The 13,520-nt window shown below is 32.5% G+C and overlaps 1 protein-coding gene across 1 annotated transcript; it reads right to left on the reverse strand.

The window, feature by feature from the left end:
- Positions 1-123: 123 nt before the first annotated feature.
- LOC114750634 (uncharacterized) lies at positions 124-2,983 on the reverse strand. Its single transcript, XM_028939226.1, has 4 exons — positions 1,661-2,983; positions 933-1,124; positions 434-515; positions 124-330 (listed from the first exon to the last, which is right to left on the reverse strand). Exons 1-4 carry the CDS (start codon positions 2,779-2,781, stop codon positions 124-126), a joined length of 1,602 nt encoding a protein of 533 aa, XP_028795059.1. The 5' UTR covers positions 2,782-2,983.
- Positions 2,984-13,520: the final 10,537 nt, after the last annotated feature.

Genomic DNA, 13,520 nt, shown 5'->3' on the forward strand with positions numbered 1-13,520 from the left:
ATATATCCAACTTTCCATCAAAGCTTCAGCTTATAATCTAGAATTTAAAAGTTGGACCAAAGTCCAGAAATCCTTCAAAGAATTGAAAGAAGTAAAACTGTCATCTCTTGCACAAATTATTCACTAACTATAACTTACGGCATTATAAACTATGACATCAGGTTCCAGCCTAGGGTCCCAGTTACCAAGTGCTCCTACTTTGAACTTCTTCTTAGGTGGCAACCGCATGATATCAATCACATCAAAGAGTTCCTTCATGTGCCCTGCTTGTCCAAGAGTGACAGCAATACTATGGTAAGCCACCAAATCAGGATATGTGGACATTTGTTGCTGGAAGAAAAGAAAAGTGCGTTAGGAAAGTAATGCAAACTCCATATTCCAACCTCAATATCAAGAAACGAATATTTCCCAACAAAAGAGCATGATGCATTACCAGCATGGCATGAAATACATTTAGCGCCTCTATGGGTCTCCTTGCCTTTCCAAGTGCATCAAGAGCAGCAGTGTATATGTGGCTGGTGTTGAAGATCCACTCATTAAAGGATACTCAAAGCACACAAAGCCAAGGGCTAGCCAAAAATAAAACTTCACGACCTTCAAGTTCCGTTTCCATATATAAAGAAAACAAATTTTGCAGAGAAATCAAAGCCACATGCATGAAGGATGAAAACATGCACCTTAGTAACGAGAAGAAAAGAAAAAAGGGAGCACATAAAAACAAAGTGCAATGCCATAAAGGTTCCAATTTAGCCTGAAAGTATGACTGGCCATTTCAAACGAGCCAACCGTAACAAAGGTTTTCATTTGCCAGTAATATAAATTAAAATAAGGTTTTCACAAAATCTGAGTTATATGCCCCAGATAATACATCACACAACGTTAACTATAATGTCAAGCACAAGACCTATCGATTTAGAGAAGGATATAAGTACCCTAGCTTATGGGATTTGAAACGTTCACGCCTTTGAAGCCATTCAATGATCTGTATCACCCGCTGCCAGTTTCCTAGTTTTCCCAATCTTTGGATAACCCTCACAATAGAATAATCATTAAATTTTATCTTTGCACTTCTCATCATCTTAGAAAAGATCCATTCAGGAATATTTATATCAGCACCATTCAACCTGTTTGAGAAAATGATCAACGGGGCAGAAAAAGACACAACTTAGTATGATTTAAATAACTAAAAAACACTAGAATCAAATATTTATCAAGTATGAAAGGGCATAAAATGAAAGGAAAAGATGACTACATCACATGAAAACAAAATTTATCCTCAAGGTATCAGTTACAGTGATGGAAGCAAGCGAATGCCCACTCCAGAAGTGTAAGTAGGAAACAATAAATTTAGAATCACAGAAGTTCATCTTTAGGAGACCAGCTTTACTTCTAATTTAATCTTTACGCCAAGAATACTTCAGTGGCAATTGAGACATCCTATTCATGATCGTCAATGCTATTTGCATCATATTTTTATCCCTTTTTCCTTCTTTTCTGCAGCACATGGCTTATACATGTTCCTCATGCACACTGCTTCGATTTCTTAGTTCATGAATGAAAATAATAATGCAATAAAAATCAATAATAAATTAAACTTCTGAGTAAATATTTTCTATTTTTATATATTCCATAAGCAAAGAAGAAGGAAATGACTCCATACAAATTTGCCAGCCTCATGATTCTATCCTCCATTTCCTTGTGTGAAACTTGTGGCTTGTTGACAACACCATTGAACTCTTCAAAAGTCTTAAATGCTACTCTTTCCACCTCCAAGTTGTCATAATCACGACTTTTCTTTCCATTCAAGTCGAGATTTTTCGGTCCATTTTCTTTCCCCACGTTCTCATTTTTTGTGTAGCTTTTCTCGCGTCCATTGTGCAGAACATTGCTGCTAACAACAGTTTTGTTTATGACTGGCATTTTCCCTTTTGGGTTGCAGCATATTTGACTGGTTGTAACGTCCGTTCCTCCTGCTGTCTTTAACGTATGTAATTTATGGCCGACTTCCCCCTCTATGGTGTTCCCACAGTTACTATTCCAATTGAGTGAACCTTTGCTATGGCCTGTCTTTCTTCGTTCCCTTTTAATCAAATTACTGTCAGAATCTGGTTTTGATTTATTTATTCCGTATTCCAACCACCTGTTTTCCATTACCTCTGCCTCCTTTTTCTGCTTCACAGTAATATCAAGCTTGCTTTTGTTCCCGTCATACTCAAGGTCAAATCGTTTAAACCTTCGTCCTCTGAGCTCAATATGACCTACGGAGGAGCTTTCTTTGCCCATGACTGTTTCAACTACTTGTAATGGCCCATTTTTTTCAGCAATTCCTAACTCATTCTTTTTGTTCATGCGCCCTACAAGCTTTCCAAATTTTGCACCTTTTTCAACTCCATCCAACCTTGGTTTCCTCGACATAACCTTTTCCCTCTTCTGTTCTTCAGCACCAGTAGCATGCTCCTTTACCCTAACATTTCTGGAGGAAGTTCTGGCAGACTCCATTTCCTTCAAATAATCATCGAATGATGGCTTAAACTCAAATTCACTTGAAAGTAGACCATCATTAATCAACCCAGAGTTCAAGCCACTCTTCAGCGAAGCACAAACTGGTCCATAATTGAGCTTTTGAGCATGAAAAACATGACCTTTCCCTGCATTTCTCGCGTTTAAAGATGTACCGAGAAAGGGTCTCCCAGATATCGTAAGCCCGGAAGAAAACGAATTTCCATAACAGTGCAAAGCAAAAGCTGAATTTCTACCAATTTCAAAACTAACAACTGCCATTTCTACATCAAACGGAAGGATAGCCAAACTCGGTGTTTCTAAGATTTGGAAAACAAGGAGCAGTGGAGACGAGGACCTCACGAGGCATAAGAAGAAGGGCCCGAGCGTGGCAGGCCGATACGACGAGGATCCATCGGGAAACAAGATGAACCCTGCACAGATATTGTTACCAATAGGTCCAAATAAGGAGTTGTCCACCCGTAAATTTGCACGAAGCCTCAATGCCTGCCATGTAGCACAGTGCCATGAAGTTTGAGGCCTGTGTTAAAATTTTGTCTGTCTTAAAGTGTTAATCCTTAACCATACACTGGTCAAAAAAAAAAATCCTTAACCATACAAAGGTATTAAAATCTAATGAAATGTTATTGATAACATTAAAAGTACTGATGTAGATTCACTAAATGACATTTAACTGAATCTTATATGGATAATAGAATACAACGTTAATGAGGAAAAAAAAACTAAAAAGCTGCATTCTGAGGATTTTTTTTTTTTTCCTTTTTGTTATCTACACAAAATCTAGTTAGATATCATTACTATCACTGTAACATTGTTTATGACACTATTAGATTTTAAATACCATTAAACTAAAGTTTTAACGCGAACTAAATTCCAAAAACTAAAATCATAGATTTAAAATTTAAGAAACTAAAATTAAAATAGGTTCAAATTTTAAGGATTAAAAATTATATTAAACCTTAAAGTTTTTGTGTCATTGGGGGCTTATTTTATTGAAAAAATGCAAATAAATACCTTAAAAGTCAGGAAAAGTTGGGGAAAACACCAAAATGCTCTTATACTTCTCATATCCTCTTCGGCTCTTCCTCCACAACATAACTTTTCTCTCACTCTCTGAATCCCATCCCGTACACAGAACACTAAGGAAAAAAGAGAGAGAGAAAGACCTCAGTTTGTTGTCGATGGTTAGGCTTTTATTGTTTGTGGGTTTTTAAAATAAATACATAACAAAAGGCCGTTTCACATCCTGGTAGTACTATACTATTCTCTAATTTCTCCCTCTAAAAACTCGTCTGAAGCATAAACGAGATCACCTTCTACCTGGCTCGTAGTCAAAACCATCACGTCCTGCTTGTCATCTTCGAGGGCTGGACCTTTTTTCTCTTTTCAATCCTCCATTTATACATTCTTCTTTCTTTTACTTTTATAATCCTTTCCCAAGATAGTAAGATGCAAAGGCTGGCTAATGATTCCTTCGTTAATTACCATTGCTACTATCATATGTGTGAAAGTATATTTGTGAAATTCGGAAGAGGATACTCTCAGCGTCCTCTTCCCTCAGCGTCCCTGAGCGGCGCAATCACAGCCATTAAAATTCATCCAACGCAGATCATATTGTGCCATGTCGTGATGTTATTAAAAATTAGAAATAAATCTGAACTGTAGTGTAAATTTTTTTACTAGATTTCAACTGGGATTATTTTTAGCATGGAATATTCAGTTTTTTTTCACCTGGCTCATTTTAGCCAGAGAATCTATGAGATGCTCAGAGTTCAAACTTATCCAGATAACCATAAAGAATGAAAAAACTTAACAATCAAATATTTATATATAATTTTTTTGGACTTATCCATCTTAGACTGGAAAATTTATCTAAGATCAATCTAATACAGATCAAGGTAGGCAAAACCATAGAGACTGGCAAAACTATATCAAGTATTTTTACTTAATGGCAGAACTTTGCCTCTCTTTGTGGTCTTATCTGACTCAATTTATATTAATTTGGACTCTTAATAAACTTTACAGTTAAAACAAGTAGATCTAAGAAATTAGGTGTTGCACTCAGATTTTTTTAAAAAAAGAATAGTTCTTGTTTTTTTTTTATAAAAAAAGGCAATTTTATAGCATTAATTAGATTTATTTTTAATTTTTAATAGCATGATGATATGGCATATTGTGAGCTCTTAGATCAATCTGATGGTAGATATTGGGACGCTGAGAGACGCTGAGAGAATCCAGACCCGCTCGTTGCGTGCGTGCGTACGCAATGGCCAGCATGGAAAAGTGGGAACCCATCAAGCACCCTAGGCTTCCAGCTATATATATGTTTCTTAATTTAGTGCTCAAATAATCTTCCACTGTGTACTATATGCAATAATAGGAAAGGGAACCTCCGTAACTAATTAGGATATGATTGGATTGATATTGGGTAAAACTAACTTCTAGCCCAACTGATTTTTATAACTGAAATTAGAATAAAAATCAGTTAGGGTATGTTTAGATATGTGCTTTTAAAGAGTCAGTTGAAAAAGTTAAAAATTGTTTGGATGATTAATAGAAAAGTTAGTTTAGTTGTAAAATGATTGCAAAGGATATAGACTTTATTGAATAGTAATATTTGAAATTTTATGTGTTTAATGTGATAATAGTTTTAAAAAAAAATACATAAAATTATTATGATAAAATATAAATAGTTTATTTTTGAAATTATAAAATAAAAATATTTCTTGCTGAAAAAAATTTAAAAACACATTGTAGATAATTAATTAAATATATATAATAGACAAACTTGAATATAAATTAAAATTCATTTGGTCTGAATAAAAGCTTATTATGCTAACAAAAGAGATAAGGTAGAGGGGAAAATATGAGGGTAACTCTGGGATACTCATTTTTAATGATCACCGTTTGAAACTGTAGTTTGAAAAGTCAGATTTTCCTCCATTGAGTCCAATTGAAGTTGAAAGCCAGAAGTTAGTTGGAAAAGTTAACTCAGTCAAACAACGTTTTTTGTCCAACTCAGTTTCACCATTTCTAAGACACTTTTACTGTTGGAAATGATAATCCAAACATACACTTAATGATTAAAATTTGTATATCCTATAAATCTTGTAACGGTTTTGTGATTGGTCCACGTGACAGTTTTAGGTAGTGGTTTGTTTTTTTTATCTAATTGAGATGTGGATGGTTATTAAATGGAGATGAAATAGCCGATTAGATGTCTTGGTATGGATATATAAAAGGTTTGGTGGCACATGCACGGATATATACTATTGGAACTTAAAGGTCTTTTTAGGGGAAAAAAACCACCTTGGAAAATGAGATTTTAAATCAGTTATCGAATAATTCAAGGAACTACTACCTCCGATCTTAATTATAAGATATCATTTATAGTGTATAAACGAGGTCTTATAATTAGGACCAGAGGTAGTATATAATTACTTGCACTCTTTTCAATATTTTTAAAAATGAAGAGCCCATGAGTTACTTTGTAAAGTGATGAAAATGAAATGACTCTAAATCACTTTGTGGAATAATTTAGATTTAGATAACTACTTATTTATTTAACTAAGATTTTAGGTGGAGTAACGATAGCAATTTTAGTTTTTGATTTTATTAGATTTTCTCCCGAAGTTCAGGGGTCACAATTTATGTTTTATTGTTGGCATTTAATTTTTTGGGTAGTGAGAGTAGGCGTTTATGCTTCTTATTTGTTCCTCAGTCCATTGCGTGTGGGGCTGCCATCTTTTAAGTGGCCTAACACGTGCACGTAATTTCATCCTTGGTGCATGCATCTGCTTTGGTTGTTCTATCTCCATTTATTGTTGGCTTTTCCGTTTTTCACGAGTGGGACTTCATCAATGCTTATCTTGGCATTCCTGCTTCCATCCTTTATTACGATTTTGGATTCTATAAAGGTAGGAGTGGGCAGTCTTCGCTTCATGTGTTAACAACTCTTCCTCGCTATATCTGCTCCTGTGAGTGCGGAGAATAATCAGGCATGATTTCTCTTGATCTCATTTTTCCTATTTCTGGTCCCATGTCTAAGGAATTTAGTTTCACATTCTTGACAATTCTTGTGTGCGTCATATTTCCTCTTTTATTCTATTCGCCTTCAACGTGTTGCTGCTACAATGGATAGGGAGAGAATTTTGAGATTTTGATGCAAAATAAATGCAAAGAGAAAAGTTATTGATGACGTCTGGAAGATAGGACAGAAGAGTTCAGGAACTTGTGATCCTTGAGGATTGCACAGGAGCTTCGACTTTGCTTCGTGTAACTTCGCAAGCACTTGTGACTTTGTTTCATTATATTCTCTGTATAGTTTTATTTTGGTTGTGACGTTACTGTGATTTAGTGGATTTTTAGTACTCAAGTAGTTTTTAATGCATGCCTTCATCTAATATTAGATTAAGCTCAAGACCCAGTTTCTATACTCTATCTACTTTTATTTTCTTGGAAAGATATATGGAGGCATGCAATAATTGATGACTGATCATATCACCAACGTAACAAGGCAACCCAAAAAAAAAAAAAGGTAAGCATTCTCATTGTTGCTAATATCATGAGTTATTTATATTCGATGAAAATTGGGTCACATTTTCCATTGTGGAATTCTAATATAGTGTTCCGCGAGCCTGCAACGTCTCCCTTGCAATTTATTTTACATTGAATTCTTAACAACCTCTTTATTTCAAATTAAAAATTCAAATCTCATCAATATTTTCATTTAATATTGTCTCTTTATTTGCATATTAACAATATCTTTATTTGGATTTTGGGTAAAAGTACAAATTTAGCCTTGATCTTACATTCTTATGCACCCGACACTCAATCTTTTTGGTGGTATAATTTTACTCATAATCTTATTTTTTGGGTGCCACAAAAAAATTGCACTAGAAAAATCATGGGTCAAATCCCACCCTTAAAAATAATGGAGGGTACCAGGTGTACTGAGAAATAAGATTAGGGATAAATTTACATATTTATCCATTGATTTCCAACATAAAATAAATGCACATAAAATATTGTTAAGATTGTTGAAATTTTTGATATTGTTAACATTGAAATAATCCTTCTTCATTGAATTAAACTAAGGCTCCGTTTGGGTGACACCCCAAACCATGGTTTGGGAACCCAAACCATGGTTTGGGTGATAAGTCACCCAAACACCCCCTCCAAAAACCAAAATCATGGTTTTGGGTCAAAACCATGGTTTTGACTCCAAAACCATGGTTTTGGAAAAAGCAAAATTTTTTTGCTTTTGGAGAAAAAAGAGAGAGTGTGAGGGCCTATATGATATGTATCTTGTTATTTTTTTTATAAACATATTTTTTATAAATATATTTAATCTTATATTTTATAAATATATATACACATTAATTATTTATTAATTATATTGTCTTATGTATTATTAATTATGTTGGTAAAAAACATATTATTAATAATTTTATTCCTTCAAATTAAAATATATCATAAAATCTATTTTTTCTGTAATTATCATATTAACTTATGTCTTTTTTTTAGTAATTTGTATATATAAAAAATGCTTCTGATAACAACTATCCAAACACTCTCATTTCTCAGAATCACTTTTTTACAAAATCTATTCTTCACAGAATCTATTTTTCCCAGAGTCTATTCTCCAGAATCACTTTTCCAAACCACGGTTTGGTTTCATCCAAACACACCCTAAAAAGATTGTTGGGATTTCAATAGAAGGTAAATGTAGAGAGACTTTAGATGGCACTCTTAATTTGAATTTATAATTTTAAATGACATATCTAGGCAATCTTTAGTTTTGTTTTTCGGGTTTACCAATCATAGTATTTTATCTATTATTAATAATAGTGTTCCCAATGAAACACGTACTTGATAAGAACCACTCTCTTATTTCTAGGAGGTTATAGTCAAGTATATGCACTTTTTGGTGTACCTAGCTTAATCTTTTTATAAAAAGGAAGGAAGTCTTATGGAGTTGAATAAGAAATGTTTGAATTATCTCATTCATGGAGTAATATGCTTACTTAATACTATGTCAAAGAAGAGGAACAATTTGCTTAATGAAGGGAAAAGAGATCACTCTAGCTATCACTATGATTCAATTCAAGAAATCAAGAGCACTCTTTTATGCTTTTGATAACCTTAAATCCTCCTACTTCTCCAAGTAGTACCCACTTCATGATTTTTCTTGCTTGAGCTTGAACAAAGATAGTTGGAATGTGCTACTTTTTAAATATATAAAAAAAAAAAAAGAGGAAATATTATTGTCATGTGGTACTATAAGCTATGAGGGGACGCCCCTTGAAGAATTATTATGGCAAAACCAAGCTTTTATAGGGTTTGCTTTTCATATCAAATGCTTGTAAGCTGCTGATCTATGGATCTATAACTCCAACCTACAAATCACTACAGATAAGTCCTCTGTACAAGTTTATTGTGTTGAGAAGAAATTTCTTCAGCTTTCTTCTAATGACTCCTCTGTCCTCAACATCACTTAGTAAGAAATACTTGCCGTTATCAATAATTTCTCTTCCTCTAATATTGCTGTTATATCTAAATCCTGTTTTTTACTTTCAATTTTGCTAACAAAGGAATGTTAAGTATTTGCAACTCATAAATACTTTATTATGAATGTCATTTTGTCTTTAGTTAAAAAAATATAAAAAGGAAGTATGTAGCATTTCTAAACTTTTTTTTTGGTACAAAACTTTTTAGGGAGGGGTTTGGACTCAACCCTAGCCAAGACGGGATGCTTGATCTAACTCTTCGTAGGTGATGTGATACCATATTAGGTAGGGCTAGGATTTCTAAACTTCGACATTCTTAGATAATTAAAGGAGGTTGGGTGTAACAAAAAGGATAGTCCTTCACAACATGACGAATCAAAACTCAAAATCTCGCTTGAAGAGGCGTAATAGGATTGCTTGATACATATGCCTAGTGAAAAAAACCTATCTCTCATGGAATGTAGTAATAAAATCTACAATGGCAAAAAAAAAAAAAAAGCAATCTACAATCCACTTGTCCTTCTAGTCGAGCCGAAGAGTCTAGACCAAGAGGTACGAAGTTTGATGATTATTAATTAGGAAAAACTAATATGGAGATCCTTATAGTTTATCTTAGTTTTTTATTAGGTCCTTAGAGTTTTTTTTCCCTTTTTATCAAGGGTTTATTGTTTGCTCAGTTAATTGCGTTAGTCCTTCCGTTTAAAAAGTCTTTGACGTGCTGTTAGTTAAACTTGACAGAGATGATGTGGTTCTAAATAAGATCTAATTAAGCACACATATGGACATAGATTGCAACGTGGATTGAGAAAACACAAGGGTGGAGCCAAGTCGGGGTACAGAGAATGAAAGGCAAAAGCCATTTGGAAGTTGGAATGGTCTAGGGTTTGCAGTCAGGAGATCATTGAACTTCTGCAAAAAGCAAGCAAAGTTGCCACTTGATACTTCGAAAGAGTAAGAGCACAGAAGATTGAGGCTAAAGCTGGCTTTTGCGCAAATCGTGGGCGAAGAGAAAAATTTAGACCAGCGACACAAGCTGTCGAAGGTGCTAAAGGGGAAATCCCATATGGGCTTGAAGATGGCTTTTGCGTAAATTCTAAGGTTATAAAAACTCATCGATGGCCTAATGCATATTATGTCATTATGCATTGCTGAAATGGCGTCTTTCAAGCCCAAGGAACCGAATATAATTGTATGGGAAGTTTTTCCTTTTGAGTTGTTTTATGGCAACTTTTGAATTACAAGTCTGGTCAAACAAAACTATCATGAAATTCTGAGCTTGAAGTCATTCAAGTATGAAATAAGCGGCCAAATTGAAAAAACCACAGAATCCTTTCTAAATGTACTGCTATATATGTATGAATCTTCTTTTCCAACACGCATACAGAAGTGAAACCCAACCAAAGGAGACTTGAAACTAGAGCACACAATAAGATAAATAATAATAGCGAGATGAAAAAATAATGGCAAGCGAACTTCTCTACGCGTCATTTTTCGAGAACTAAATACAAATTCACCTATACACCTTGAGGCTAGAAAAGAGTTTGGGACTGAAGCACACCAAAAGATAAACTATGGTGGGAGAGTGCACAAGCAGAGAGCATGAATTGAACACAATCACAGAAGACAGGAAGAGAGAGAGAGAGTAGAACTGAATACAAAAAGAAAGAGCACACAAACATTCAAGAGAGAGAGCACACAAGCATTCAAGAGAGAGAGAGGCCCTAGCAGAGAGCGTATAACTAAATACAATGAATCTCGCTTGGCTAGAGAAGACGATGGAACTCAATGAATGCTTAGTCACAGTCTAGCTGTCAAAGGTTTTTGTGGTTGTTACCACCTCAACCCTTTCTAGCGGAATTTTTGACTATGTTAGTTTTGATTTAACAGCTTTAAACAAGAGGGACTAACTAGTTTAACGGTGAAAACTTAAAAGACCTAATAAAAAGAAAATTTCCAAGGACCTAATTAAAAATTAAAATAAACTATGAGGACCTCCATATTAGTTTTTCCTATTAATTATCATAATTAATAATTGTTAATTTAACATCGATAAATAAATGCCATTTGATGAGAGGGGAAAACACATAATGGGGAGCCGGGGACGATGGGGAGTTTGCTTCATCCTCAGGGCGAAGGGGTCAATATATCAATACACTGAAAAAGTAAATAACCCCAACGACTTTTTTTTTTTTTAACGAGCAATAACCAAAACGACCTTTTTTTTGACCAGCAATAACCAAAACGACCTTACCAGAATAAAAGTAGACAACCAAAATAAGTGTTACAGTTGCAGGCTATTTGTTTTGGTTTTTTTTTTTGGCCAAAGCTATTTGTTTTGGTTTGATGAATGATAAAGTTGAACCCATACGCAAAGTAGCACCATTTTTACTGTATTGCCACTTTCTTGTTGCGGGCTGTTTGGGCTGGGCTTTTCTCCTTTTCTTCCCCCCTCTAAATTTTCTTTCTTTCTCAACTCTCCACTACGCCTTGCCACGTTGCATCTTCCTTTTTTTTCTCCTTGATTTAAACACCTCATCTGTGACTATACTCCTGGGACAAAATAACAAAACCCAAAAAAAAAAAAAGTATACCCACATGCGCATCTTTATTTCTAGAGTAAAATACACTGATTACCTATTATTTTTTTTCAATTACAGAAACCTTTCCTTTTTTTAAAAAACATATATAAACCTCATTTACAGTTAAAATATATGTTATATAAACCTTCCTTCTATATTTAAGATTTTATTTTCATCTACCCAAACTGTTAGTTAACTGTTAAATTTGATTTTAAATTATTTTTTTGACCAAAATACCTCATTTTAACTTAATAATTATTTAGACATTTATATTTTCCACAAAATATTTTTATAAAATAAAAAATAATTATTTTTAAAATTTCTAATATGTTATAAATTTATTAATTTTGATCTAAATCATAAAATTTTATAATTTTAATATTTTATCACATTTATTAGAAATTATTTATTTTGATTTTTTTAAATTGTAAAAACATATTTCAAATACATAGTTTTTGTTTATCACAAAGTTTAAATGATACAAATTTAAAAGATTTTATCAATTATTTAAATTTATAATTCTCAACTTTTAAATACATCTTTCTTACAAAAATTTACAAACATATTTAGTCAAGTATATATGTTTATTAAAAAATTAGTTAAATTTTTAATTTAATCTTTGATGTTTATCTTAATAGAATGAAATTGATGTAACTGTAAAAATATAATTTAAAAATTTATTAGAATAAGGGATAAAATTGTAAATAAAATTTATTTTAATATTAAATTTCAGTCAAAAATAATATTTTTAGAATATTTTTAAAATATTCCTAATGATGTTAAATAATTAGACTAAACTGTATGTTTTTAAAATAGAGAGGAGATATTTGCAATTGATGCAAACTAGAAGGGTATTTTACTCTTATTTCTATCATCTTGATCTTGGTACACTTGGTTTTATTGTTAACTTTTGTCGGTTTTTCTCAATCATAAATATCCTATACTCATGATCTATTAATTATAATGCAAACATGGATTGCTCAACATATAAGTTACCAAAAAACAATTGAATCTAAAAAATATTACTACTTTTCGGTCCTTGTTAATAATGTGCATTAAAATAAAAACCCCTTAACATATACAGTCGTAATAGGAACTACTTAAAAAAATGAATAAATACATGTCACAAAGTAAATTGGTATATTATATTTAGAATTAAATTAAATCTCCGACTAGCTCTTATACTTAGAACCAGAGGTAATATTATGTTTATCTTAATCTAGACCATCCAAAGTCTTGAATCATTCAAATTCAATTTAACCTTTTTATAATTTTAAATAACCCAAAGTAGTCCATATTATGATTGCACATATTAAAAGGTTTCCATTCTAATACACATGATTAACAAGTATGGGTAGAAATAGACCAAGTAACTTTTCAGGGGCCTATGGCCTAGCCTGTGTTTGGCCTGGTTTGTTTTTCAAAAGAAACAGGTTCAAACTTGTTTGAAAGCCTATTTAACTGAATAGGCAAGGTTTAGACTGGCCCGAGCCTTTTAAAAATTTATAATTATAATATATGAAAAAATTAGTTAATGGTACTATTGTTAATGTGCTCTTTGAATTTATTTTTTAATTTTAATATATGGTTAATAGCTTAATCCTTCCTTAGATTTTAAAGTTTAGTTGACTAGTGAAGATATAAATATAATTTTGCTTAAATTATGATATCCTCTTTATTCATTGTAAAATTCATAGTTTTTTTCTCTTTATTTATTTGTCTTAATTTTAATTTTTTTGTATGTACTTGAACGTAGTCTTGTTCCAAATTTTAACATATAGTTACAACTAGTTTTCAATAATATCCTTGTAAATTGTAATTAAGATTTAAAATAGTACTTATGATACTAAAATTTAAATAAAAGACAAGACTAAAAAATTAATTATTATGCATTTTTTTTAATCTTAGCCTT

This window comes from Neltuma alba, unplaced genomic scaffold (genome assembly GCF_004799145.2).
Source record: "Neltuma alba isolate B1F8T4 unplaced genomic scaffold, ASM479914v2 tig00006581_pilon, whole genome shotgun sequence".
Taxonomy (NCBI): Eukaryota; Viridiplantae; Streptophyta; class Magnoliopsida; order Fabales; family Fabaceae; genus Neltuma; species Neltuma alba.